Source organism: Sphaeramia orbicularis, chromosome 14 (assembly GCF_902148855.1).
Source record: "Sphaeramia orbicularis chromosome 14, fSphaOr1.1, whole genome shotgun sequence".
Lineage (NCBI taxonomy): Eukaryota > Metazoa > Chordata > Actinopteri > Kurtiformes > Apogonidae > Sphaeramia > Sphaeramia orbicularis.
The window spans coordinates 29,308,435-29,336,420 of NC_043970.1; the positions used below are offsets into that span (position 1 = coordinate 29,308,435).

Genomic DNA, 27,986 nt, shown 5'->3' on the forward strand with positions numbered 1-27,986 from the left:
CCAAAGAGGGTGAGGGACTTTAAGAAAAACAATGATAAGTTAGCCAAGGGAACGGAAAGTGAAGCAAGCGCTACAGTTTTGGACAGGCGACTTCTCAGCATCCTGAGAAGGAAAGCGCTGAGATTTTGCAAGAACTGGATGCGGAAGGAGGATATGAGGCAAGCTGGACAGCTAATGCTAATAGTAAGCTAACTACGCTGGGATCCAAATATGGACACATTTCACTATGGGCATAGTTAATCTAATGGAATAAGCTAACGCGGAACAGTTCCAATTTACACCACCGATCAATGGTAAAGCAAAGCTGTTGTTGTAGTCTGTCGTTACATGTATTGAGCTAGCGACAGGGACATTACCAGGTTGAAATGCTGATATGTGCGGCCTAGCATTAGCCGGTCACTAGCACTTAGCAATGTAATGATGGCTAGCTTAGGATGTTAGTACTTGTCAGTCAGTATGTTGGCGTTAACTGCTATTGTCGAGTATATGTTTTGCATTCACAATGGTCATTGAGGGTACTGGTGGTTTAGCAGTGGGGATTTTTACCTTTTTAAGACATACATGGTAATATGTGTCAGCTAAGCTAAATTATCTGTTAGCTTGCTAATGTCAATCAGAAAACTTAATCTAGCTGGCACAGCACTGGCCTAGACGCATTAGGATAAAAACGAGGTGTTTTAACATAGATCATATAGGACGTAAAGGTACATCACCTTTTGTGTTGCTTATGTATTTCTAGTAGGTTTCCTATAGTGGCTAGAATTACCCTTAGTTCAACAAACCGATTACGTGCCAGTGTTTTTTATGTTGGTCTTAGCTGTGCAAGTGATAAGTTTCATTTTTATAGGACTAAAATGTGCTATAATTGAAACTAGTATGATAAGTATATCTGACCATTGATTTAAGGATAATACATGTCAGTTTTTAGAATCACAGTCTTGTCCCATTTTATTTAGTTTGTGGTCACTTTATAAAACCAAAGTAGAAACAAGTAAAGGTCTGATCTGAACAAATTGCATATCAATATGAATATATTTTGTGCATTTTTTTGCCCAAGATTGCATTTGTAAAACTAACTTGAGAATTTGTATGTGTGCTTTCAACTTAGGAAACAAACTAGCTTCATTTTATTTCCTTTCTTTTAACAGATGAATGTTTTTGTGTGCATTCAGTGGGTTACCAATGTGCCAAAAAGTTACCCCCCTCCATACCCAGCAAGGATCAGGTTAGAGTGTGGCAACATGCAGGGCAAGAGTACATAATGGCACAGGAATATGCAAGGACTTTTGAACACAACTAAAATATACATATCCAAGACCCTGAACTGTTGTGCTTGATGAAACAGTCTTGGCTACCCTGCCATACTCAATGGAAGTGCCATCATAGACGCAAGATACTGTGGCTCGAACTGCTGCACAGTTTTTTGAGCTGCAGCTTTGGGAGGAGTGTTTCAACTTTGGGTTGACCAGACCTAAAGGAGGAGATGGGTTCCCAAGCGCTTCAGATATTACGGCAGGGTGTGTGGGCTTCGCTCACTGGAGGCTGGTATGTGGACCCCCATCAGAGCACATTCTCCAACTGCTTCCACCTTTACCTTTGGATATTTCTCCTGGCCTTCCCTTTTCTGCTGTACATGGTAAGTGCATTTTCACAGAAGGCAAATCATCAAATAAAACACAACTTTAAATATGATCTTTTAATTTATCCAACCAACCAAGACAACTGTTTATACATGTAATGCAGAATTGGATCAAAATCTGTATCACATGTATAAGAAAAATCTATGATATATGTTCAGATTATGTTCTGTAACAATAAAAGATGCAAAGTGTTCTAATTCTGTTTTTGTGTTAAACCTTGACTAAATTTCAGTATTCAGCCATAAAATTTAAGGCTGGGATCTGAAGATGAGGAGGCACCAATAAATTTAACTTTACATGAAAGTCCAATAAGCAAATGACACTAGTTGACAGGAAAGTCAATGAGAATGTTAAAATGGCACAATGTCTGATTTAGTGAGGTAAAGTGAATGCTATAAAGTCTGAAAGATTTAATGTGTGAGCCTTCTTTATTAAAAGGAGCCCTAAGATGTGTACACATACCATGATTCATGTATGTTGTTATTTCTTTGGATTTACAGTTTTATAGCTGTTAAATTGATCAATTTTATCACTGTTACTCATTCTTTGTCTCATTTATTTTCTAATTTCTATATTCATTCTCAGTTGCTGTAATTTTCTTTTTCTTGTTGTTAGGCCCTTCCGCCTAGCCTGGTGGTTGCAGGTGTGTACTCTGCTGTGGTGGCTGTCTTTTTCACAGCCATCAAAGTAGTGAACTACCGGCTTCATGCCATGTTTGATCTTGGGGAGATTGTAGAGAAGAAGCAGGCCTCACTTACAGCTGAAGTCCCAAGGACAGAAGAAGGAGATGAAGGTTCAGGTGGCCATGATGGGAATCAACACAGGTAAGAGGATCAAAGTGTTTTTCAGCCACTTTTGAGTGAAATTGTATAAAACCACAATATTGTGGTAGACAGAGTCTTAACTGTTTTACTTTGTTTGACTGCTTCACAGGGATAGTCATGTTGGTGTAGAGATGACTGTGTTTAGGAAGGTCAACTCAACACCCCAGTGCGCTGTAGTTCTCAGCATTCTTTGTTTGGATTGAACCAAGTTTCGGTAAGGATTTCCTTACTTTATACTTCATCCCTTCATCTACAATTCCAATATAAATAAATCTCCTTTGTTTTTGTTTGTTTTTTTAAAGTGCAGATTTAAGTTTCTTTTCTCTTTCAGGAGTTAGCAGTTCTTTGGTACTGTAAAATTCCCCAGTCTTTTTAAAATTTAGTTTCAATTATTTTATCTGTATTCCTCAGGAGTTCTTGCCCCAGCTTGAGGACACAGGTGGGACAAAGGGTATGTATCTTAACACCACAATCAAGAAGATTTTTTTTTTTTTTAAGTTGTGGATATAAAATAAAATGTGACCTTAATTATTTTTGCTGACTGTGATTAACTTGTTCATTGAATAGATGTAAAATTCAAGTAAAACAGCGCAACTCTAATATCCACTATTGCTTTGTTTTTATTTAATTTTATTGTGAGTATATTCCTCTGTTTCATTTCAGATATCAAGGAACTAATGCGGGAACAGGGAAGCAATAATATGATTGTTACATCAGCTCACCGTGAGATCTTACGCCAGAGTTCACAGGATACCATGAGTAAGTCTGCTACCATTTAACCAATGGAAACATGCATCGGATGCAATAAATAGTGCTTTAAAAATAAAAATAAAAAAAAGGAGCTGACACCCACTGAACCTGAGCTATTGGTATATTAGTCCTGAATACACTTATGCATATATACACGGATTGTCATGTGTTTAAAATTCAATAAATCAGCAAATAATCTCTGAAGACAAAACAGATTCAGAAGAACTGCATTCCAATATTTTATGTATATTTTATTCTAACTGTGGTCTGTCTGACTGTATAGGGGGTCCTAATGTTGCCCAGTCCTGCTTTGCTGCTGCGCTGGGAGGTGAATTTCAAGGTCTCATGGGAGTGTCTGGAATGTCAGCAGGATTCGGTGAACCTGGAGACTGCTTGTCGATCCCCCCTTCCCCCTCTAGCCAGGAAGATGGAGGAGAGAAAGAACAGTTGCAGGATGTTGAGGAGTTACCAGAACAAGTGGGTCTACAAGTGACTCCTGAGGACACTGGGTTGGGGGCTTATTCTCCTCTCGCCCCATCTGCTGAATCTGAGAGCCTGGGGGACACACCACTTAGCCCTCTTATAAAGAGCAGCTTAAGTGAGGAGTTGAGTGAGAATCTTCTTGGTTTGGGCCTTGACCCTGTGGCGTTTGCACCTGGGGCTGAGCATCCAGGCAGCCGCAGTGGAGTAGCACTTGCTGCTGGATCCACAGACAGTTGTTTTAGTGCAGGTGGAGCCACCACAGACCGAGAGACACTGAGCACTGTTAGCAGCTACCGCAGTGAAAAAACTGATTCCACTCAGCTGGAAAGCCCTTCATTCAGCCAGCCAAGGCCTACAGATGGACAGGCATCTGCTTCAACACCAGCGCTAGGCTCAAACATCCCTGACCCCACAGAGGATCGAGCAGGACAGGGAGGCAGTGATACGGACAACCTTTCAGACAGTGTGCTACTTCGTTCCCCTTCCAAAGAATTCTCCCTCAGCCAGGGGCTAGACAGGACGCTTGTTGAAGGAGAGGATCTGCCCTCGATACCCTCTGAAATTGCACAGCCTCCTCCACTCCAAAACTCTTCCCCTTCAAGTAGTGGCCACTCAGAAGTTTGTGATTTAGACAGAAACATCCCGGTTCCTCCACTACCCCCTCCTCGGCAAGCTAATTCAGTGCCCACAGGGCTGGCCCTGGGTCTGGTATGTTCTGAGCCTGCTTTGCCCATTTCCTCGACCCCCTTCTTATTGTCAGACCAGCCAGCTCTACAAGCCCAGCAGGTTGTGCGCCCTAAAGACTTAAAGCTGCTGCGGGCCAGTGGCAGTAGTGTGGGGCATAGACCAGGCAGAAGGAAAGCCCCACGGAGGCGAGCTGGAGCAGGAAGCAGTAGTTTTGACTGTGGCTCTTACAGGCGTCATCACAATCACAGACAACACAGAGATTACATCCCGGTGCGTAACCGACTGGGTACAAAGGCTTACAGTGAAAGCCTTTTTGAGGATTCCAGTGACGAGGACGATGGCAGTGACATGAGTGCTGGCTCGAGTCTGGGCTCTCAGCGCAGATATAGCTCAGATGATGATGACGATGATGATGATGACTCAAGTTCCTCTACCTCCTGCTACTCCCCAGACCTCACTAACACTGGCATTACATCCCCACTTCCCCCTGCTGCTCAACTGCCCACTCCACGGGAAGGGGATTTACCTGAAACTGCTGGCCCCTCACATTCTCGTGCTGCTCAACGCTCTGCTAGTACAGCAAGTGCTAAGACTCATGCAAGAGTGCTAAGTATGGATGGGGCAGGTGGAAGCCAGAACAATTCAGCAGCTCTGCCTTCCACTCTGCTTGCAATGCCCTCCACTTCAACTCCTGCACCTCGCACACTCACCATCTCAAAGTCTGATCTGGAGGCTCGCACTATCCATACTGATGGCTTCCCTGGAGGTCATCACCATCGGCTGGATTCCCTTGGGGGATCCTGGACTGGAAACCAAATGGGGTGGAGGGCAGGGGAACTGGTTGAAGAGGGAGCTGTTGGAGGAGGTGAGTTCATCATACCAATACTCAAATTCTTCTGTAGTTTTTTGGTCTGTAAAGGAGTCTCTGCTCAATAATTTCTTGGAAATGTTACTTCACTTAGGCTTCTGTTTGTGATTCTGTTTTTTAGTAAATTGAAGGTGATGTTTACATGCTGTATTTCTTGATAATGGCCAAAGCAAATCTCTAAGACATTAAAAAACGTTTGTAAAAAAAGATTTCATATAAAAAATGAATACACATAATTGGCAAATATTAAAAATTCTGTTAAAGTAGTTTCCTTTAAGAGAACTAAAGACTCTGAATAATAATCATTCTCAATCATCACTTCCGGCCTTCTGTCACAGTACTGTGGTGTATTTATCTGCAGGGACCCTGCCTTCTACCTTTATTTTCTATTTTTCTCATTTTGGTGTGTTCAGGGCTTCAGCCTTCTGGCACTGAATTTTTACCTTCAGCCAATAACAGCATCCTTTGATATAAAAATGAAGCAGCTCTGGTTATTCTGGTGCCCTCCTCTTTCTGCTCCTCTCTCTTACTCCACTGTCTGTGTCTGTCTGAGACAAAACTTTTGGCAAAGCACACACACAGACCTTTCAGCCTATCACCTTTAACAGAGTTGTCAGCATCATAAACACCATCAAAGAGGAAGCTTGTGTTTCTGCTGTATTTTGCCTCCAGAATATTCTTGAGTTTTGCAACGGTGTGGGTGTTGTTTATTTGTGTTTTTAGACTAGCAACTGTGATAAGATCAGTAAATAATATTTTATTTTTCTATTTCACCCTCTCTCTCCATGTTTAAAATCTGTTAGTAAAAGCTTGACCAACAAGTTTAAACAGTTCTTTTTACAAATGTGAAAATGTATCATATTTTTAATCATTGACTGTTTATGACTGTATATGAAGAAAGTTTTCTGAACTGCTCCTTTGAATTCATTTTTGCAATTTGCTGGTTGTTAGCTTTTTGAAGTAGGAAGTGACCACACTTAGACAAAAATGGAATAAGGACAAAGCATGAGGGATCATGAGTACATTAATGCTAAACGCTAGCTTATTGACTGGATAAAACTGTAAACTTCAACAAGCTCTGCATAACATTTAATGGTCTTTTTGATGCAACCTATGAATCACACTTACAGTTAAGTTGTCTATCAAAGAAACTCAAACGCAGCAAGCTAAGAAACATTCATACTTACCTGTCAATCAAAGCTGACATCAGAGCTTTTCTTTGACCTTAGATTGTATTAACAGAGCAGTAATGTAAAGATGGACAACCAGATCACATATGAGTGGGTCCAAAAAAGGAACAAGACCAAAATAATCTTCAAAGAAACTTATTGACCTAATATTTTTTGATAGAAATTCTGTGTAATTGTTGGCAATTAAATGACAGTTTTCCTTTAATGTAAAGAAACGCATGCTTTGGGGGCAGTTTTTGTAGTAGGACAACACATACTCTTATTTTATCTTTAATTGTATTTAAATTGACTTTGGACTTTGCTTGGCAGTAGCCTTAGAAATAGAAATGCTCACTGTTTGCTTCAAATATGACATTTGCTACTTCAAAATAATAAATTTATTTTTGGTGCCCTTGTAGATTCAGAAAGTGGCTTGTATCATGTACTTTGACATTGTAATGTAACCCCTTGAACTAATGTAACTGATAACCCTTCTGTAGCCATGGCTCCAGATGACGGGGGCAAACATGACTCAGTCAGCAGTGTTAAGAGGACCCAGGCCATCCGCAGGAGACACAATGCTGGGAGCAATCCTACACCGCCCCCATCCACCATGGGATCGCCTCCCAGGTTAGTCGACTAAGCAAAAGTTGCTGAACGATGTAGCTGATGCCTTGTCTCAGCTGGCTCAGCTTCAGCTGTCCTCTGGCTGAGTGACTGACTATCAGTGACTTCTCTTTTTTTTTTGTTTTTTGAAATGCAGTAGTCAACACAGCACATAGAACAACTTTAGCTTAAGTTTCTTATAAGCTCTGTATGTTAATACTGAAATTATTTACAAATCATTTTAGTTTCTGTACAGTTGAAACTGTAGTATACAAGTACGCATTCTCTGTCTTGTTTTTTTGTCCCTGTAGCCTCCAGGACCTACAGCGGGCTCGGACCTCGTCACATTCACGGACCCGCACGCTTCCCTCAGCCTTACAGTTTGCCTCTTCGCTCCTGCTGCCCCGCAGTGGCATCCATGAGGCTTCCACCTTTGATGACACATCAGAGGGGGCAGTGCACTACTTCTATGATGAGAGTGGTGAGTTTATGGCAGATAATACTGATGTTTCTGAACAAAACCGCTTGACTGTACATGCGTTGCAATGGAGAGGTTATGTTTTTTCATAGATGCAGCAATTAGATTGTACAGTAATAACGAAGAGTATCCTTTCTTGTCGTTCTGTTGTCATGTCCTCTGATTATTTTGAGTTAAATGTATGAGCTGATATATTTCCATGCTCTTCCTGTTGTATTATAGGAGTAAAGAGGTCCTACACATTTGGACCTGCTGGTGGTGGATATGAAGACCCAGTCCAGTAAGTTGTCCTCTACAGCTTGAAGCTTGGTTGTCTTGGTTTTTCAAACTAATCTAACATTTTTATGCAATAAATTTCACACTTTCAGAGAAAGGGAAAGACAGTCCCAGTCCTCAAGCTTCACTTCGACTGAGGTACCAGAAGGTGCACCAGTCTTGTCCATGCTCCAACCCAGGCCTGTGGTCTTACAGGGCATGCAGGTTCGCAGGGTGCCACTGGAAATGCCTGAGGTTAGCATTCTTTGATGCTTCTGAGCCAAGTTGTTCTTGGTAGAATATATGTGAAGATGCCAGAACACTTTGTACCTAGAGGTACCTAGAGTGACAGATTGCTGTTGTCACTTTTCCTTCTGAATTCATGGCTCCTTTTTCATTTCAATTGTAGTTTGATCTGGACCATGAGTCTTTGCAAGAATCCCAGGAAAATACACTGATGATTGAGGAGAAAACCAAACCTAAACAATACTATCGCTTTTGGGTTCTGCCCGGGAAGTGGCTGAGAGTTCGATATGATCGACTGGCTCTTCTGGCCTTACTGGACAGGTAACGTTCATCTGTGAGGAGAGGAAATGATGGTCCATAATCCATCCGTTTCCCATAATATAAATGACTAATATGTACTGACACATGTGTTGAGGTTTTTACATTTTCCAGCACTATTGATCATATCTTTATCAAACTAAAAGCATCATTGTTTAGTTGTCCAAATATTTATGGAGTTAGATCAGCTCTGAAGTGATTCTTCCGCTCTGTTGTACCAGAAACCGCCGTGTGGGAGAGAACGTGTTTGCTGTGGTGCTGGCCAGTCTGGTGGCCTTCCTGGGGTTTCTGTTGCTTCTCCAGGGTTATTTCAGGGACATCTGGGTCTTCCAGTTCTGTTTGGTCATTGCAAGCTGCCAGTACTCTTTACTGAAGGTACCTCAACTGTAGAAGTTCCTTTGAAAAATGTATGATGTTATTTTTTAATCACTATTGACATTATTTTTGTATTAACTATGAAGGCTACATTGTCTTGTCATTTTTATAGTCATACCTCACCCATATCACTGTTGTTTTGTAGCTGTATTTTAATGCAAAATCTAAGGCTTATAATTTCTGATTTTGTGTTTCAGAGTGTACAACCAGATGCAGCATCACCAATGCATGTAAGTTTATAAAACATTTTCAGTGCACATAGATGATTACTATCTACTGTGTTCTGGTATAAAAACAAAATTTTAGTATTTTATGGATTCTCGTCCTGTTAGCATAGTTGAACTAATTACCTTAGGATTGGAATTGGTCTGACTTGTCTCTTTTGACAGGGCCATAACTGGATCATTGTATACAGTCGGCCAGTCTACTTCTGCTTGTGCTGTGTGATGATCTGGATTTTTGACCTGTCTGGGCGTTCTGGCAGTCTGCAACCTTTCTCCCTTTATGGAGTCACCTTCTTCTCTGCACACTTCCTACTCTGTGTCAGGGATATGCTCATCGGTTAGTCCTTTGTTTTTCTTTTATTTAATATTAAAATTTTGATTAAGCCATAAGCTGTCTATATTAAATGGATTACAGCTATGCATGAAACTGTAAAATTTGGTAAATAACTTTTTTTTTTATGTATTGTCAGTAGTCTGAGCAAATAAAAAAAGTGTGCTTCTCACTAAAGAAATTAATTTCCATCAAATTTTGTGTGTTCTTTATTTTGACCAGATGAATTGTTTTAAAAGCTTCTTCTACTTTTCCTTTTGTCCAACAGTGTTTTCCTTGTGTTTCCCGGTCATTTTCCTGTTTGGGTTGTTACCTCAGGTCAATACCTTTGTGATGTGTCTGCTGGAGCAGATCGACATGCATATTTTTGGTGGAACTGGTAAGAATAAGGATTCAACAGGGGATTGTTTAATGGCCTGTCAGGAAATTAGAGGAGTTAGATAGAATGTTAAAACTATGACTTTAGACACTGCACATTTCCTTTTGCTGAGGTCTTTCATGATTTTTTTTCTCTATTTCTTTTCTCAGCCACAACCAGCCCTCTATCATCTCTGTTCAGCCTCATACGCAGCGTATTGGTGGCTGCACTGCTGTATGGATTTTGCCTCGGTGCTATCAATGTAAGTAGAACAGAGATATTGACTCTATCTCTCTTGAGAAAGTACAGTTGTGGGCTGAGGTATTTCTGTGACTGAGTTTCTGACAAGTATAGGACCTTCAATCGACTGTTCTTAATTTAATGTTCTTTCCTGTAGGCACCGTGGGGGGACGCCCATGTGCCAGTACTGTTCTCTGTGTTTTGTGGCCTACTCCTGGCTTTATCCTACCACCTCAGCCGCCAAAGCAGCGATCCCACCATCCTGTGGTCTGTGTTTTCTGGTTCACATTGTGAACATTGCCTTCACAGTTCATTGAAAAAGTTTTGCTTTTTGTGTGCTTAGTTTTGGGGTTTCTCTCCTCGCTTCCATCAGGTCACTAGTCCGATCAAAATTATTCCCAGAACTTGAAAACCGAACACCAGAGGAACCCCCTGTGGAGATCAAGGACCCTCTCCCTGAAAAGCTGCGTAACTCTGTGGTAAGAATCCCTCTTTGGTTGCTTGCACAGTGTGCACTCCCATCTAAAAGGTATTCAAAACTTTACTTCAAAAAGTACTTACAATATAAAAGATTCATATTACTGTTTCATCAATGTGTGTTCTATTTCACTGCTGATGTTCAAGGTTGAACTAAGTTGAACTACTTTATAAACTGTTAGTTGTTAAATCTACAGCAATACATCATATCCTATAAGTGGATGTTTTGGTAGCATCAGTGTTCTGTATCTCTAAAAAGTAGACTTCATGAGCTAGAAAGACAGATAGAAAAACAACCACTATTTCAGCTTTCTGACTGGATTTTCCTGTTAATCCAAGAGGGTTATGTATATCTTATGAAGGCAAATTTTCTCAATTCACTTAATCCGTCAGTTTATTATAAACAAAATCAAACACACTGAGATATGTGGTTTTCACTGAACAGGAGGAGGATGAGAATTGAAAGACAAATGCAGTGGGTAAAAGGTTTGCTATTTTCCTCTGAGATGCAGTAGAATGTGGTATAAAGCTGCATAAAAAGGCTCAAGTGCATGACTGAGGTAATTGTACTTGAGCATTTGAGTACAAATATCTATGTTCCAGTACTGTTAATGGTTGAACGTTGACTTTCATTGTTTGATTAAGTTTAAAATGTGTCTGTCTTCTTGTAGAAAGAGATTCTTCATTCCGATCTTGTCATGTGTCCTCTCATGGCTGTGATTACCTTCGCCATTAGTGCCAGTACAGTTTTCATTGCTCTCCAGGTCAGTTGAAGACAGGTTCATGACTCTACTGGAATGGCACATTTTTCAGAGGGTTTCTGTCCCCCTAACCCCCCCCATTCTTTTACATACTCATTTTCTTCTCATTTTGCTCTTCTTCCTCAGCCTGCCCTCAGCTTTGTATTGTACATCCTGGCAGGAGTTGTAGGCTTCATTACACACTATCTCTTGCCTCAGCTTCGTAAACAGCTGCCATGGTTCTGCCTGGCTCATCCTGTGCTCCGATCCAGAGAGTACAGTCAGTTTGAGGTTCGAGGTAAGTGTCAGATTGTTTTTACAATATATATAATATGCATACAATATATACACAGCAGTATGAGAAAAACCTGCATGAACTAAATGAAAATTAGCCCTCACACTCCTAGCTACAGTCTTCATGAGCACCCCAGGGAGCTTTAAATAAACAGCATAAAACGAGTGCTTTTTGTCTCAGAGTGCTATAAAAGATTCAATGCTGTTCGGAAATCATAATGGCTATCAAAGTATAAATATTTAATTATTTCATTTTTGTTCAGCGATTACTACTGGCAGCCTCAACGAGTGTGAAAAATTGTTTTTCTTTGTGTTTTTCAGATGCTGCTCAGTTGATGTGGTTTGAGAAGCTGTATGCATGGCTTCAGTGTGTGGAGAAATATTTCATCTACCCAGCTGTAGTTCTGAATTCTCTAACAACAGAAGCACGGACTGTGGGCCAAAACCATAAGGAGTTGGACATCTAGTAAGCCTTTTCCATCCATACATTAACCTGTTTTCTATCTCTTCTCCATATACAGGAGACTTCTACTGTATAAATGTAGAATTTTAATACAGCATACTGTATAAGCTATATTTTTAAGTATTAGTATGGTCTACAGTGCATTTACAACCATACCCATCTAAAAAAGCTTTCTTTTTTTTTCCTTTTCAACTTACACACAAGACTCTATAATGGCAAATCAAGAACAGGATTTGTAATGTTTTATTAAAAATAAAACAATAACATATCCCTTTTACATAGTTAGACTCTTTATAATGACATTCGCAGTTGATCTAGTGAATCCTACTTCTATCAGTGGCCCTTGGGATGCTTCTACAGCTTGATTGGATTCCACTTACAAGTAATTGAACTCATTGGACATAATCAGGAAAGCCACACACTTGTCTATATGAGGGCTCACAGTTGATGGTGTATGTCAGAGTGAAAACCAAGCCATTAGGTTGAGAGAGTTGTCTGCACACCTGTGAGACAACATTGTGTCAAGGCACAAATGTAGGGAACGATGTATAAAAAAGCCTCTTTGTCTACAAACGGCAAAGCCATCATTCTCAAACAGACAAATTTTGGAAGCACAAGGAGTATTCCAAGATCTTGGCAGTCAAGTAGAAAACAAAGAAGCCAATTGTCACACTCAATAAGATCCAGAGGTCCTTGTGGGAGAAGTTCTAGAAGGAAAACCATCCACCCCTCAGGCCTTTTTATAGTAGAGAAGCCAGACAGAAGCCATTCCTTACTGAAAGTCACATAACAGCCTAGTCGATGTCTGACAAACAGCACCTGAATGACTCTCATGGGAAATAAAATCGTCTGGTCTGGTAAAACAAAGATTCAGCTATTTGGACAGAGTTCCCAGCAGCAGGTGTGCAGTAACCAGGTACTGAGAGTCACCTCATTAATACCATCCCTACAGTCTGCCATGGTCAGTACTTATAGAATCATGCTGAGAGGATGTTTGTCTGTGGTAGGGAATTGGAGAGTGGTCTGGATGTAGGGATGGGCAGAACCAGAGACACACAGATCACTTCTGAGTAAAAACCCTTTCCAGAGAGCTCATGATGTCAGGCTGGATTGAAGGCGTTTTCAGTAAAACAAAGACCTAAAGTGTACCGCCAAGAAAACACAGCAGTGGCTTCAGAAAAACTCAGTCCTTGAGCAGCTCAGCCATAGTTTGGACATGAACTCGATCGAGTATCTCTGGAGAGACCTGAAAATGGCTATATACCAACTCTCCCCATCCAGTCTGAGCTTTAATGATCCTGCCAAGGAGAATAGGAGAAACTTCCAAAAGAAAGGTGTGCCAAGCTGATGGGATCATTCCAAAGAAGACTGGAAGCTGCCATTGCAGCCAAATGGGGTTTAACCATGTATTAAGTGAAGGGTCTGAATACTTAAAGCAGCGTATGATTTTCATCACAATTTTTTTTTCAAATTTGTAAAACCCCAGTGATAGCCTAATTATTACTAATCCATTAATCTTTCCGTGTTTACACACCTGAATCACTTCCCTGATGATGAACAACTTCGAAGATGACTCCATCATAAACACAGCCTGCTTGTTTACATAACAAACTGGAACATCACTCGGGCCTTTTCATAAATTTTGACACGAAGTGCATTGTGGAAATGGCGACCAAGCGAAGCGGTTTCTCACAGATTTGGCAAGAAAAGGAGCCAGATCGCTACAACGTAAAATTATACAGTCCAACAGGGTTGTTTTAAAGAATGAGTATAGTCAGTGGATGGGGGTAAAGGTGACATTTGGATTCAGCACTCACAAAGAGACAGCAAAATTGCTGCTGCGTGGAATTCCCATTCCCACAACGCACTTCGCAACAAAATTTATGAAAATGCCCGAGTGATGTTTCGGTTTGTTATGTAAACAAGCGGACTGTGTTTATGATGGAGTAATCTTCGAAGTTGGTCACTGTGAGGGAAGTGATTCATTTGCTTAAGCATGGAAAGACTAATGGATTAGTGATAATTAGGCTATCACTGGGATTTTACAAATTTGAAAAAAAAAAAATTATGATGAAAGTCATGCACTGCATTAAGTAAATGGGATTTTCTTTTAATGTTTTATTTTCAAGAAATTAGCAAAACACTCAGAATTTTGCTGTGTTTGTCAGTGAGGAGTGTTGTGCATAGATTTGAGAAAAATGTATTGAATCAGTTTCTGAAAAATAACAATGTGTTAAAGTTGAAAGGGGACGAACACTTTTCACATTAACCATAGTGCATATACCTACAACTGCATAAATACCAGTTGCTTAACTCATGATCCTCTTGAGAGCTAAAACTGGCAGCTACGGCTAACGAACCATGGTGCCAACCCACAAGGATACAATAATGTCACTGTATGTGGTGTTGGTTGGAGGACATCCAATTCCACAAGGATTAAGAGTTTCCATAGGATAAATGATGCTTCTGGTTACAATTCAAGCACTGCACATGTACACAGTTGCTTAGTTTCTGGATTTAACAAGTTTTTTTTTCTCAAACTCTTGGGTTGTGTCCATCATATTTGTGTAACTAACATCCTCCTCTTTGACTCTTTGTGTCTTACAGCAGCCGAGCTCTCTTCATCTCAGTAGCTGGCATGAAACTGCTGCGTTCGTCCTTCTGTGCCCCATCGCAACAATACGTCACACTGTGTTTCACCACGCTGTTCTTCCACTTTGACTATCCACACTTCTCTGAGACCTTCTTAATTGACTACTACTTTATGTCCATTCTCTTCAGCAAGGTAAGAACATATGGTGTGCCTTATGACAGAACAATATGGCCATAAATATGAACTGATTCTTAAATTTATGCTACTTATTTTTCAAAGTATGCAAGTGTAAGTTTATTTCTACTCTATTAACAGTGTAGTATCATGAATGTAGTTTGTGAGGTGTTCTTTGATTGTCTTTTTTTAAATTTCCTTTGTGTCTTTAGATGTGGGACCTGCTGTACAAGCTGCGCTTTGTTTTGACATACATTGCTCCTTGGCAGATAACATGGGGCTCGGCCTTCCACGCCTTTGCTCAACCTTTTGCCGTGCCCCGTATCCTTCAGTTTGTTGGTTTATGTCAGAATAGTAAGATGGTCTGTTATGTTTTTATATTTCCCCAAACATGGTAGAAAGTTACAGACTTTTGGTTCTGATTATGTTTGAGTTGTGTATTTTAATAACAAGGGTTTGTTTTGAGCCACTGCCATTTATTTATTTTGTTTACCTTTTTTTAAGTAATTGCATAATTCTCTTCATGCAAACTTGACATGTATTACTTACTTGACACTATAACCAGGTCAGATTTAAAACTTCTAGTTTCACCTTTCAGAGCAACCTTCATTTCTAAATACAGCTTTGTTGTTAACTATTTATTCTGACTTGCAACATTTTTCATCACCTTTTGAAATTGTAAATCTTGTGGTGCTTGTGGGTTACCACAAATTATAAATAGTTGAGACATTTACACACATACACCCATGTAGAAAATGAAGCAATACCAGTTTAAATGAGTTATTCCAAACAGCGTTGAAAATAGCAGGACTGTATTTTATTGTATAATTTATTCATTTAAAGCAGCACAGATTTACACTGTTATCTGTCCTTCACAGGATAGGATAGGATAGGCTAGGATAGGATAGGATAGGATGCTTTTATTGTCATTATACATATGTACAACAAAATTAAAGGACAGACATGATATGACAGACATTTTTTTTCCAACTTGTATTTATGGTCCATGCACCCGGCCTTTTTAATATGAAGCTGAGTTTTTTGTTTACTTTCTGTCAATAAGATGTCCTTGACTCGTGTGTTCAGATTCTGCAGTGCTCTTTGTCCAGGCCATCTTTTCCGCCATTTTTTCCACCCCTCTCAATCCTGTCTTGGGCAGTGCTGTGTTCGTCACTTCATACACAAGACCTGTCAAATTCTGGGAGAGAGACTACAAGTATGTTTCAGCCACTTTCCTCAATGCTAGCATGTAACAATATGTCAAAGAGTTTTTTCTTGAAATAATTTTCATTCAGTATTAATCAAGTTTATCATGTTTGCAGCACTAAGCGAGTCGATCATTCTAACACCAGACTTGCCACCCAGTTAGACCGCAACCCAGGTACGATGTAACACTGACTCCTTGATTCACTTGTATGTACTTTTGGTCCATAGCTATGCTCATGTTGTTGTTGGTGTTTTTTTCTTAGGTGCAGATGACAACAATCTGAACTCTATTTTCTACGAGCACCTTACCCGCTCTCTGCAGCACAGCCTGTGTGGAGACCTGCTGCTCGGCCGCTGGGGCAACTACAGCACAGGCGACTGTTTCATCCTCGCCTCAGACTACCTCAATGCACTGGTGCACATCATCGAGATCGGCAACGGCCTGGTCACCTTCCAGCTGAGGGGGCTGGAGTTCAGAGGTCAGCACCAAGGAATGATGAAACAGGAAGAATAGTTTATGCATGTGTTGAGTATTCGTTGTTAAGCCTATGGTTTGACAATGTTGGAGGTTTCTGGCCATACATTTCAAATAACCAGCATTTACAACAACACTCCAACACTGTACCTTAACCCTTAACGATATGATCTATGATCACATGAACTTTTCAAATTTCCTTTCTCATTTGCACACATCTAATGAGTCTTGATTTGTAATATGAAGTCATTATTCACCCCCATTTATCTCACATTTCAGACATTTGGTGAAAATAGAATGACAGACAACATTTATGCTGAAAAAACTAAATTACAAAATTTCATTTTAGACATGTTTTCTACACTTGCCTATTATTTTATTCATATATTCCACCGCATTTGTGAAGCTAAGACTTTGGTAAACCTATTTCAAGCACCAAAACACTTAATCCACGAGTGAAGATGTGTTTTCACAACAGCTGAACATTTCCACAAATCTGACCTTCAGAAGTTCAGTATTTGAGCTGAATTGTCTCTTCCAACATTGCTCTAAGACAAAAATAGGTCTCAGTTTACATAAAGCTGAGATTGTCCAGAACATTTTGATATAAAACACTTGGGTATTGTTCTATTTGCAAGGACCTTTTAAAAAGGTGAAAGAAAGTGTGTAAAAATTAAGAAAAATACCCTTAGACCTTTGAGAGTTAAGAATAAAACACTAAATTGACAAATCTGTATAAACTAAATTTCTAAATATTTCTAGCATTTTATGCCACATGTCTTAGTATAAATAATATTGTCGTCCGCATTTGGTCCACATGGCCAAAATGAACATTATCTTAACATAACGCTGGTTCAAAGTAATATGACCATTATCTATTGGAGGTCTTTGCTGATCTTATTTGCTTGGTATGTGTCTAGGTACTTACTGTCAGCAGAGGGAGGTAGAGGCCATCACAGAGGGCGTCGAGGAGGATGAGGGCTGCTGCTGCTGTGAACCTGGACACCTGCCACACATGCTGTCATTCAATGCCGCCTTCGGGCAGCGCTGGCTTGCCTGGGAGGTGGCCGCCACCAAGTATGTACTAGAGGGCTACAGCATCAGCGACAACAACGCAGCTTCCATGTTACAAGTATTCGACCTTCGTAAGATTCTCATCACATACTATGTTAAGGTACGTCAATAGGATTAAATCTTTGGGTCTGTTATGTACATTTGTGTTGTGTATATATAGAGCTACACATTAATTGAATCACACAATCAGTCTGTAGCCCCTTTTACACAGCACTTCTATTCCGGGAATATTTCACCTTTATTCTGGAACCACGTCTGTGTAAATGAAATGGTGGGATCATTCGGTTCTACCTCTGTCACGGCTCTGTAACGCCTCTGGAGGTAGTAACAGAATCAGGATTCCGGAACACTATGTGAAAGGAACACCTCCCGTTCTGACGTTTTGATGACGTATTGCGTGAGCGACCTCCACACCGGGGGGATTTGAAAATACGTGCGGGCCGTGTACTATAAGCAAACATATCAATGTGACCAGAAAGATACCAAATTTGGGAGATGTCAGGATCTGCAAGCTGTTGTCACTTTGGGCGGAGGACTCTATCCATGCTAACATTTGTGTAACAATGAACGACGGGACAACTCTGGAGAGGTTAGCTAATAAGATGAAGAACCAACACTGCTATGCTAGGGGTATTTCCGACACAAAAGTTATACATCACACTATACACTGCACTGTGTCACCGCCCCTTTGATTCCGGAACGCTGGTCCGCTGTGTAAAAGTCCAGCCTGCCTCACCTCTGTTACTCCTTTGGCTTGGCTGTGTAAATTGGTCAATGGTGGCGAAAAGGTGGGATCACCGTCTCACCTTTTTTCCAGGATCTTGGTGTAAAAGTGGCTTATACTTGGTTTAGATTGACACTGAGCAGAGAGAAACCAGGGGAAAAAAATTAAACAAAAATGACTACAGGTGGATTAATTCAAAATTAACTAAAAGTAAATAAATACTGATAAAGTAAATTAACTTGCATTTTAACAAAGTTGTCTTAAGACCAGTCTACATACTGGCCAGTAAACACATAGATAATTGTCATGTGACCCAATGAGACTGTTGGTGTAGTAGGTTTCCGAACTGTCAAATCGCCCTCTGACGATGATTCCTCAGATTAGTCCTCAGATGTTTCACACTTTTTTTTTAAATTTTGGACTCTACATACTCACATCTGTCAGATCTACTGTGACTTCTAAATCTTTCCTTCTTTAACTTCAAACATCATGCATTTCTTCCGTTCAACAGAGCATCATCTATTATGTGAGTCGCTCTGCTAAGCTGGAGGAGTGGCTGACTAATGAGACGATTCAGGAGGCTCTGCGACCTTGTCTTGGTCCTAACTACGTTGACAGTGACCCCACCTTCAACCTGAACATCGATGAGGACTATGACCACAGAGCCTCAGGCATCACCCCTTCTTCCTTCTGCATGGTTTACCTGGACTGGATTCAGTATTGCAATAGCAGGCGTCAAACAGTAAGATTCTTCATTTATATTAGATTCATGCCCTTTTTTCCCTTTGAAACTTCTTTTTTTGTTTTTTTTGAGAAACTGTTCATATTATTTCAGGAACTTTCTTCTGTGTCTTTGTGCTTGTGAGGCTGAGTCACAATGAAACAACTACCCTCATTTGACAAGAAGTCAGTGAGAGAACATTTTGTGGTAAAAATTAAGCCATGTTCATGCCTAAGATTCACGATGAGCTCAGCTGAAACTTGGACCTACTTGCAGAACACAACTCTGCAATCTGCCATTTTACAACAGTGCAACAAGACTGTTTTGTTTCTACAGCAACAACTCTTCATACTAGCGCTCAAACTGCTGGCGTTTTTTGCTAGTTGGATATAATTTGTAGCATCTTAAAATATGGATAAGAACAGTGAGTTACTTGCTACAGCTACATCCCCAGTGTTAATGAAAGAGCGAAAATAAAACATCAAAAAAAGAGAATTGAGAACTTTTCTAATCTGTTCCTGGATAAGTTCCATTGTTGAGAAAAGTTAATGTTGTATAAACAGAGAAAATACTTTTGGCAGTGGATTTTACCAGAGGAAACGCAGATGATAATGCTGCACTTATGGACAACTGGTGATTGACAGCCTATAAATACTGAGAAAAACACATATTATAACTACATTCTAAATCCAGCCACTGGCGAGACGCTGAAACTTGGCTGCAGAGTCCTAAAAGATTAAGCTGTAAATCTATGCTCTGAAATTATCCAAAGCATTCAATGGGGGATCTGTTTACCTGTAGTACTTTCTTTTGGTCTTCAAAATATCTCAAACTACAAGTCACTTTGGTTATGTTCATAAATTTAGTGTAATGAAACTAAACCATCCTGAAATATCTTTTGGCTAAATTTCAGCATGTTACTATGTTTCAGCCGGTGACTGGTGAAAGAGAGTCTCCACTTGTAAACCTCTGTTTCGGGCTGTGCATCCTGGGAAGACGGGCTCTGGGCACGGCCTCCCACAGCATGTCCGCAAGGTAGGACACCCACTTGTCATCTCTGGTACCTGTGCTAGATTTAGGCAGTGGTTGATATAGTTTTTTTTTTTTTTTAATCCTTTTGACAGTTGGGAGCCGTTCCTTTATGGCCTCCATGCACTCTTCAAAGGAGATTTTCGCATCACGTCTCCTCGGGATGAGTGGGTGTTTGCAGACATGGACCTGTTGAATCGAGTGGTGGCCCCGGGAGTGCGGATGTCTCTCAAATTGCATCAGGTATCTCTGCTGTTTTATGATATGCTAATTATTGTGATAATAATCCTGAATAAACCTGGGATTAGATGTTTTTGTCACTGAACTGGACACTGTGATTCTGCAGGACCACTTCACTTCTCCTGATGAGTATGAGGATCCTATGATTCTGTATGACGCCATCACAGCCAATGAGGAAAAGATGTTGATATCACATGAGGGTGACCCAGTGTGGCGCAGCGCTATCCTGGCTAACATGCCCTCACTACTGGCACTGAGACACATCATGGATGATGGCAGTGACGAGTATAAGATCATCATGCTGAATAAGAGGTTCCTCAGCTTCCGAGTTATCAAGGTCATTACTTGTGCTCTTTCATCTTTAATCTTTGCTTTAAGATCCATCTGATCTTTCCTGGGTGGTCTTCATTTCTGCTTATTCATGTTTTAATTTATTTTCTAACAACTGTGGTTTTGAATCCAAACATGCAAATCCTAAAGAAAACATCAAATGCATTTCTGGTATTTCAGCTCAGGTCTTTAAAAAAGTGATTTCAAAGTTAACATTACTTTAAATTTTTTTTGTAACAAAACTACCAAACAAAATTAAGAAAGTAGTAACCATTAATGCAGCTCACTCAACTGTTAAATAACAAATTTAGTTCAAATAGTTTCTGTTAGTGTTACTTTCATCTGATGGGGTTTGTGCAAGTTGACTGATAAATGTCCATGTCTGCTGTTTGTGCTGCCCCCTGCAGGTGAATAGAGAATGTGTGCGTGGCTTGTGGGCGGGGCAACAGCAGGAGCTGGTCTTCCTGCGCAATAGAAATCCAGAGCGTGGCAGCATTCAAAATGCCAAACAGGCCCTGAGGAATATGATAAACTCATCGTGTGACCAGCCCATTGGATACCCCATCTATGTGTCCCCTCTCACCACCTCATACGCTGGAGGACACAGCCAGCTCCGGTCTGTGTGGGGAGGACCTGTCAGTCCACACAACATTTACACCTGGCTCATCAGCAGCTGGGACAGGTATATGTAGTATAAATCACATTTGATAGAAAGGGAAAAGACTAAAACAGTTAATTCAATATAATCATCCACACTGGTGAACAATTTGTAGTCAGCAACATCAAACACACTGCACTCCAGCTGTGTCAGATCCCCACCACGAATATTGATCAGCTGTCGTAGCACATTCAGTGGCTGCAGAGTGCAAACTTTAAATCTGCAAGTGTTTCTCACATTTTATGCACAAAGCTCATGTATAGGGGAGGTGATCCCCTTCCACTTGTATAAAAATGTCTCTGAATATTTCGGCCAATATAATTTACAACAGGGTCTGAAAAGTGATTCTCCTCACTGTGGTCACTGCCACATAATAACCAAATTGCTTGTTAATTAATATTTATCAACAGTAATAAGATAAGTGAGAGCTAAATGAGTCACAACAATGTTAACATTCACACAGTTTGAAAAGAGACACCCTGTAAATATACTGTATTCTGGTTGACTGTCAATCACAGGAGACACAGTAATATTGACCATATTCTTGGTGTAGCTGCCTGTGGGATAAACTGTGATGTTGAATGTCCTCCATGTACGTGTCTACAGGTTACAGAAGGGCTGTGGTGCCGGTTGTAACAGCGGAGGAAACATTGAGGACTCTGATTGCGGCGGCGGCTCCACCTCCATCTCCACCAACCCAGCCATCCATACTACTCAGAGTACACCAGCCTCCAGCCTGCCTCAGCCCCACATCACCACAGTCCAGCCCTCTATGGGTAAGTCCTGAGACTAGATCCTGAATCACAGACACTGTGGTAAAGCCTGTCCAACTATGTAACCAAATAATACTTACGTTTATCTCTGAAATCTGGCATCTGTAGCTCACGTCATTAAATGTTGCTGGCTTCTGGTTTGCGTTTGTAGTTACACATGGCAATGAGTGTTTTGCCTGTGCGTACATGAACTGTACAGGACTCCTGAGGTCATGTGGCTCACATACAGATAAATAATTTTTACAGTGCTGTCAGTGATCTGAGGTTGTGGTTGTTCATTTTCAGCTTGTTTTTAATTCTGTTCTGTAAAGGGTGAAAAATCCCATTTTCCATTGAGGAGTAGTGTTTTTAAACCTTTCCATGTTTTTTCTCATGCATTTGAGGATAAACTGGTAATACTTGGCTGATTTTTGGTGTTGAAGGTCAATGCCTTTTCTAGATGCTGCTCCACAACTGTATATCATTATGGTCATTATTTATTTTTAGTTCTTTTCGTAGTAAGTTGCGGGCCTGAATGACCCCATTTACTAATTAAATGAAGTTGACAAGACAAAGCTTTAAATATCTTGTTTTCATATCTTCTGCAATGAAAAACAAGTCAATGTAAATTTTGAAGTCACTGTCTTGTTTTTACATGGATTCTACATACCATCCTAATTTTTTCTGATTCTGAGTTGTTAAATGACAGCTTTGTAGTTGATCAGTACTTATCTAATGGTATGGTTAATGAAGAGCTTTGTTTATCATTTCAGGTACAGACAACCCTGTCGGTCCCCAGAATTGGCCTCACCACCCTCAGCCGCTCCCATTAGCACTGCTTAGCCAATCAGAGGGCAGAATGGAGGCGGGGCTGCTCACCTCCCTGCAGCGGACGTCATCCATCCAGGGGCTGCTTGGCCAGCAGCTGTCCAGCTCTCAGCTGTCTTTCAGCAGCTCTGTGGCCCCACCTTCTCTACCAGGGCCCGAGCGGTTCTGCCCTGGGAGCTTTTTGGAGAACTCTGGGCACAGAGCGGGCCAGCGGGCTGGCCTCGGACAGAGCAGCGGATTACATTATGAGAGCCACTTTGGCAAATGGAGTTTTTCAAGCAGGAAGGGCTTTAACGGACCAGCAGCAGTGGAGGCTGACACAGGAACGGTCCAAACCATACGCACACAGGTAAGGAAACTGATGGAGCTTCTGTGTGATGGGGCTTAGTTAGACCAGCTCAGAAAGGTTTGGCCTCTTTAAATTATATGTTTGTCACTAGTGATTGTAAACTTCTTCACTCAGGGAACAAGGAAGTGAGAGTGGTGGTCAAATAGGTAATAGATTGGAAAGACCAAGTGACTCAGTGAGAAAACAAGTGATGAAATAGAAAAATAAAGTGAGATGTCCTGATTCTGTCACAGTGGTTATATTCTAAAAACACATCCACATCTTCACAAATCTCAACTGAAGCTCGGGCCTCCTGAGTGTGACAAAGACAGGTCTGTTTCAGGGCGAGTGCACTGAGGGAGAAGACAATAAGAGAGTGGGCACTGCATCAGCAGAGTCGGTTCATTTTCTTCCATCCACACACACTGCAGGATGCTGCTGTTTGGCTTGAGATTCAAACTCACTGCTCAAAGGTTGACACCCAAAAACATCTTGAACACAGCAAAAACAAGAGGGAAAAAAATTATACACCCTTAGGATGTCTGCAGGTACATGTAACGCCTTACTCTAACGGAGGGTCAGAAATGATAACTGAGAAGGATAACTACTGTAAGAGTCCATATAGTATTTGAAGGCGCTCATGGACCAATTCCAGATCTTCATCAGCACTATGGTCAGGCCCATGGACAAGAGAATTAATGTACCTACATGTGTTTAACATGCACATAAAATTTATAAGTTAGTATGTATGTACATAAAATTTTAACAGCAGAGACGACGACGATGAAGAGAACAATAGTCAACAACTTTTTTGTTTCTCAGCTCAAACACATCCGTCAGTGATTAGCTCACCCGTAATTCCCCACCGCCTAATGTCTAAACTAGACATTATATAAACACATCAAGCAAAAAAATGGCTCCAACACCATTTGTAATCGATCCATATTTATACTGTGTCTCAGTCCATTATAAAGATTAGTGAACTGTGTACAGTTCCCTAAACCTTACTTTCAAACATTTTTACTTGTGATATTTTAATTATATCAATACTTTTTTTTAATCTTATTTGTATTTTCTTTCGTTGTAACTTTTTTGAGCTTGAAAGATTTAAAAAATAAATAAATAAATAAATAAAAAAGCTGAAAGCAAAACTAAAGGTTTGTTACTGGTGGGTAATGATCCTCAGTGGTATCTACTGGTCATACATGTTTTTTTAATACCTTGTACTGTTCTTCACAGCCTACTCCTCCTGCAACCCTCCAGGAGTCCAGTCTAACACAAGATCCTCTGGGAGCCACTCAGACGATGGACCCGACCTTGCTGAATGCAGGAGACCCCCCCTCACCCCGAGAGGAATCCACAGAGCTGCCTTTACTTGAGCATCTGCGCTGAGTCTGCACCAGGGCGTCCCCGGTGACATTCTCTGCAGTGAAAGCACATCGTGGTCGGCGCTGGATCGGGCCTGGCCCACCCTGACCGGACTCATTCCAGCCTTCAGGACTCATTCCATCAACCCCAGATTATTAACCCTTTCCCAGCCCAGTGCCGTTCTGGATCAGTTCTGACGTCTCTGTCACCTTCTCAGCCAAAGGAGTGAAATATCCGATTGCATGCTGAGCTGATGCACGTCACATCTGTTCATTGATTTACGCCAACCTGTTTATTCCAAAGTCTGCTCTCATCGTGACTCATAACACTTGATTTTAATTTTTATTTTCTTACAAAGTCGTTCAGTGTCTCTACGGACAACCTTTAGGTTGTAACAGTAGTGACAGGCCACTAAAGGCCAGTGCAATGAAAAGGGATATTTTGCTTGAGGATATTTTTCTATACTGGAGAATCATGGAGAATTGCCTCTGACTTTCTCTCACTTGATGTCTGCAGCAGTTTTTTTTTCCCCATAATTAAAAAAAGTTCCAGATGTTCTGTTGCTGTATGTGCAGGTGAAGGATACATGGATACCGTGATACGCCTTGATAGTTCTCCTTTCACAATCCTTGGGCCTACAGTGTAGTATTTATATTTATCAGCACATACTGACCAGTTTCAGCAGTGCCCCCCCCCCCAGCAGATTATTATATCTACATATTCAACAACTAAAAAGGCATCACAGTGTTTCATCCTCATCCTCTGGCCTGTGGCCTACAGAGGTGCCTGACATCATCAAAACCCGACAGATCTGTCTCGGAGCAAGTTTCAGGGGAAAAAAAACAAACTCGTTTCCATCTCAGCCAACACGTGGTGCTTCTACCGCTAGTTTACAGTCCATTTAGGCTTTGGTCCTGGATCAGACTAACAACACAGAGATGAAGGATGACTTCTGATGTGGATCAGGATCAAGCTGAGGAGGATTCGCATCTGTGAAATTGTGTTGATCACAAATGGACAAACTGGGAGAGGTGGAATCTTCAAGCCTTTTTGTTTTGGTGAGTGGGATGTCCATTTTGTTTTACTCGACTTGAAGAATCACGAGTTGCTCAGTGTGTACTATGCACTGAACTGTTTTCATTGGATGAGCGATCAATAACTCCCTCTGCCATCAGATCCAGTCAGTGACGACTTCTCTGTAGCAGGGTCCCAGGCTGCTCTGTGGAGCTCTGTTTTCTTTGCCTGCAGTTAGGCCCCTCTTGTTACTATACTACTGCTTCTGCATCTCCTGCAACTACTAATATACCCACTACTACTGCTGTTTCTACAACAGTTAAATCCAGCGTTTTAGTTGGAAAGAAACAAAGTTGAATAAATACTGAAAGCAAAGGTGGAATATTTATTTGAATAATATTGTCTTACAGATATCTTTAACGGGGTTTGTCTATATGGTGTGCTGATATATCGAATTGAAAATCTGCCTCCTGTCAACTGTACCCCACCTCAACCCCCCCACCCCCCACCCCTCGGTTTTGTTGTCATCACATTGGTATCATCTCACCAACGGCTGTCTTTTTAAAGTGTGTTTTGTAACTGGAAGTATTCCTGAGAAGTCACTTTAAGTTAGTGTCTTTCCCACTTTTGCACTCTATGTTTCACCACTGTGAAAAGATTAAAACGCAGAGTTTTAATGGGCTGAAGTAGATCATCAACAGAAGCTGGCCAAACTGTGCCCCTAAATGTTTCTCTAGGTCTAGATCTCCAGGTCCAGAGGACACACTAAAAAGGATGTTTTTCAAAATTAACCTTTTAGCCCCTCATCTGAACAGGTCACTAGACGCCTTCTGAAGTACAGGTTTATGTGACATTACACCCCAATTTGTTCATATTTACATGGTGTAATGAACTAAACTCAGTGGCAGATAACAGTAGTGGAAAAAAGTTTTTGGACACCCTAAATTTTTTTCACAATCTCAATATATTATGAAATTTGCGGAAAAATCGTTTTTGCATTTCTAAAGGTGTGGCTGCATCAGACAAACAAATGCAAATGATTTTTTTTTTTAAGAACTAAATTCTAGACAGTTTCAACATGTCATGGCCTGGATGCATTTCATTATTTTTATTGAAACATCCAGTTTTGACCCTGATGCAGCAGAGCACGTGCAGAAGGGAGAATGGAACAATGACTTTAACACTGATTCTTAATATAATACAAATACATGGGGTGTCCATAAACTTTTTTCCCCAACATTATATACAGGCTACCATATTTTCATTTGTTTTTCCATTCAGTCTAAGGCGCTGCTGTTCAATTTCAAACAAAACCTTTGTCTATTACATGAGATTAGAGTAAATCCTACCATTATGAATCCTTGTATTCGTTTTTGTAGTCTCATGTATATGGAAATGAAGATATTTTGCAAAATGAAGCCCATGTGGACAGTTTTCTTTTTTTTGTAAAGGAAGTGGAAAATATCCTCTTTAGTGTGGACCAGGCCTGAGGTCATGATATTCCCATGTTCTGATTCACCTGCAGTGGCTGAGCGACTCTGAAATAACTTGGTGCCATAGTATAAATCATTTTGCCACAAAGCGGCTTTGTGTTGCTAGTTTCCTCACCAAATAATCTGTCAGAAGCTCTGCTCCCCTGTAGGAATCTTGAAAGGAGGCCAGTGTTCTCAGGGTCTATAACGGGAAAGAAATTGACTTGTCGTCTTCTGCAGGAAGACTTTTTGTCCAAAGGGAGAAAACCGAAAGGGCGATGAGGAATCAGTATAGGTGAACAGGACGAGTACTCATGTTACAAACGACGTCTCCCTTTGCTGTGTTTGTTCTCTTTGGGTTGTGCACAACGCATGCTGGTAAAGCTACATCTTGTCCAGTCAGTCTTTACCACATTTTTTTTTTTTTTTTTCTTTAGCAACGTCTGAACAAAGGGACAAATACAGCCACATGTTTCCTTTTTCCCCTTGTTTGACTGTTTCAGCGGTGAAAAGTGCATCAGTATCCCTCTCAAAACTCCCTCAACTCAGGAAAAACAGAGACTTTCTGATCAGTGCTGTTTTCTGTTTTTCTTTCTTTTTTTCTCATTCATCTTGAATCCAAAGCAACAGGGAGTAATTTTTATTGTTTATTTTAACTTTTTTTCTTTGCTGGGAGTGAGGAAAGCACAAGTTAACAGACAGACCTGGGTGTCAATAAAAAGGGATTTCTTAATCTCCTAAATTATGTACAGCATGTTTCGTATATAAATATATATTTAAAAATATAAATCTATTTTATTATTGGATTCTGGGTTATTTTACATTCAAGACACTATGTTGAGGCTTTTTTGGCGAGGGAGGGGAGGGGGGGTTCTTGTGTTTACCCATCGGAGGGGAGCGCTGAGTGGAGAGGCACTCTTCACGTCGAAATGTGCAGTTCAGGAAGAATCAGTTAATACTTCTTTTGCACAAATGTATCATACACCATCCCACTTTGTTATCATTTCTTATTTTAGTTATATTGGGAGGGGGGGCTTTTATTTAAGAACTTTAAGTCGATGTTTAATGTTATGTACAGTTTTATATGTGATTTTTTTCCCCCTCCTATTTAAATTAAAGGTTTTTGTGTCTTTGTTTGCAAATTAATTGTTGTGAGTGGTTTTATTTTCCTTTT

The 27,986-nt window shown here is 40.6% G+C and overlaps 1 protein-coding gene across 1 annotated transcript; it reads left to right on the top strand.

The window, feature by feature from the left end:
* Positions 1-573: 573 nt before the first annotated feature.
* Positions 574-27,958, top strand: LOC115432802 (pecanex-like protein 3). Its single transcript, XM_030153801.1, is given in 36 exon segments — positions 574-1,636; positions 2,256-2,464; positions 2,574-2,623; positions 2,626-2,678; positions 2,876-2,915; positions 3,128-3,223; positions 3,498-5,249; positions 6,922-7,051; positions 7,339-7,508; positions 7,728-7,785; positions 7,874-8,015; positions 8,170-8,327; positions 8,546-8,699; positions 8,897-8,929; positions 9,089-9,260; positions 9,523-9,633; positions 9,783-9,874; positions 10,010-10,119; positions 10,226-10,331; positions 11,001-11,093; positions 11,217-11,367; positions 11,685-11,829; positions 14,434-14,611; positions 14,806-14,914; positions 15,680-15,809; positions 15,916-15,974; positions 16,063-16,278; positions 17,195-17,448; positions 18,584-18,814; positions 19,725-19,828; positions 19,918-20,065; positions 20,169-20,399; positions 20,800-21,074; positions 21,657-21,826; positions 22,576-22,979; positions 24,198-27,958. Coding segments are annotated over 36 exon segments (6,840 nt in total). The 5' UTR covers positions 574-1,483; the 3' UTR covers positions 24,351-27,958.
* The last annotated feature ends 28 nt before the right edge of the window (positions 27,959-27,986 follow it).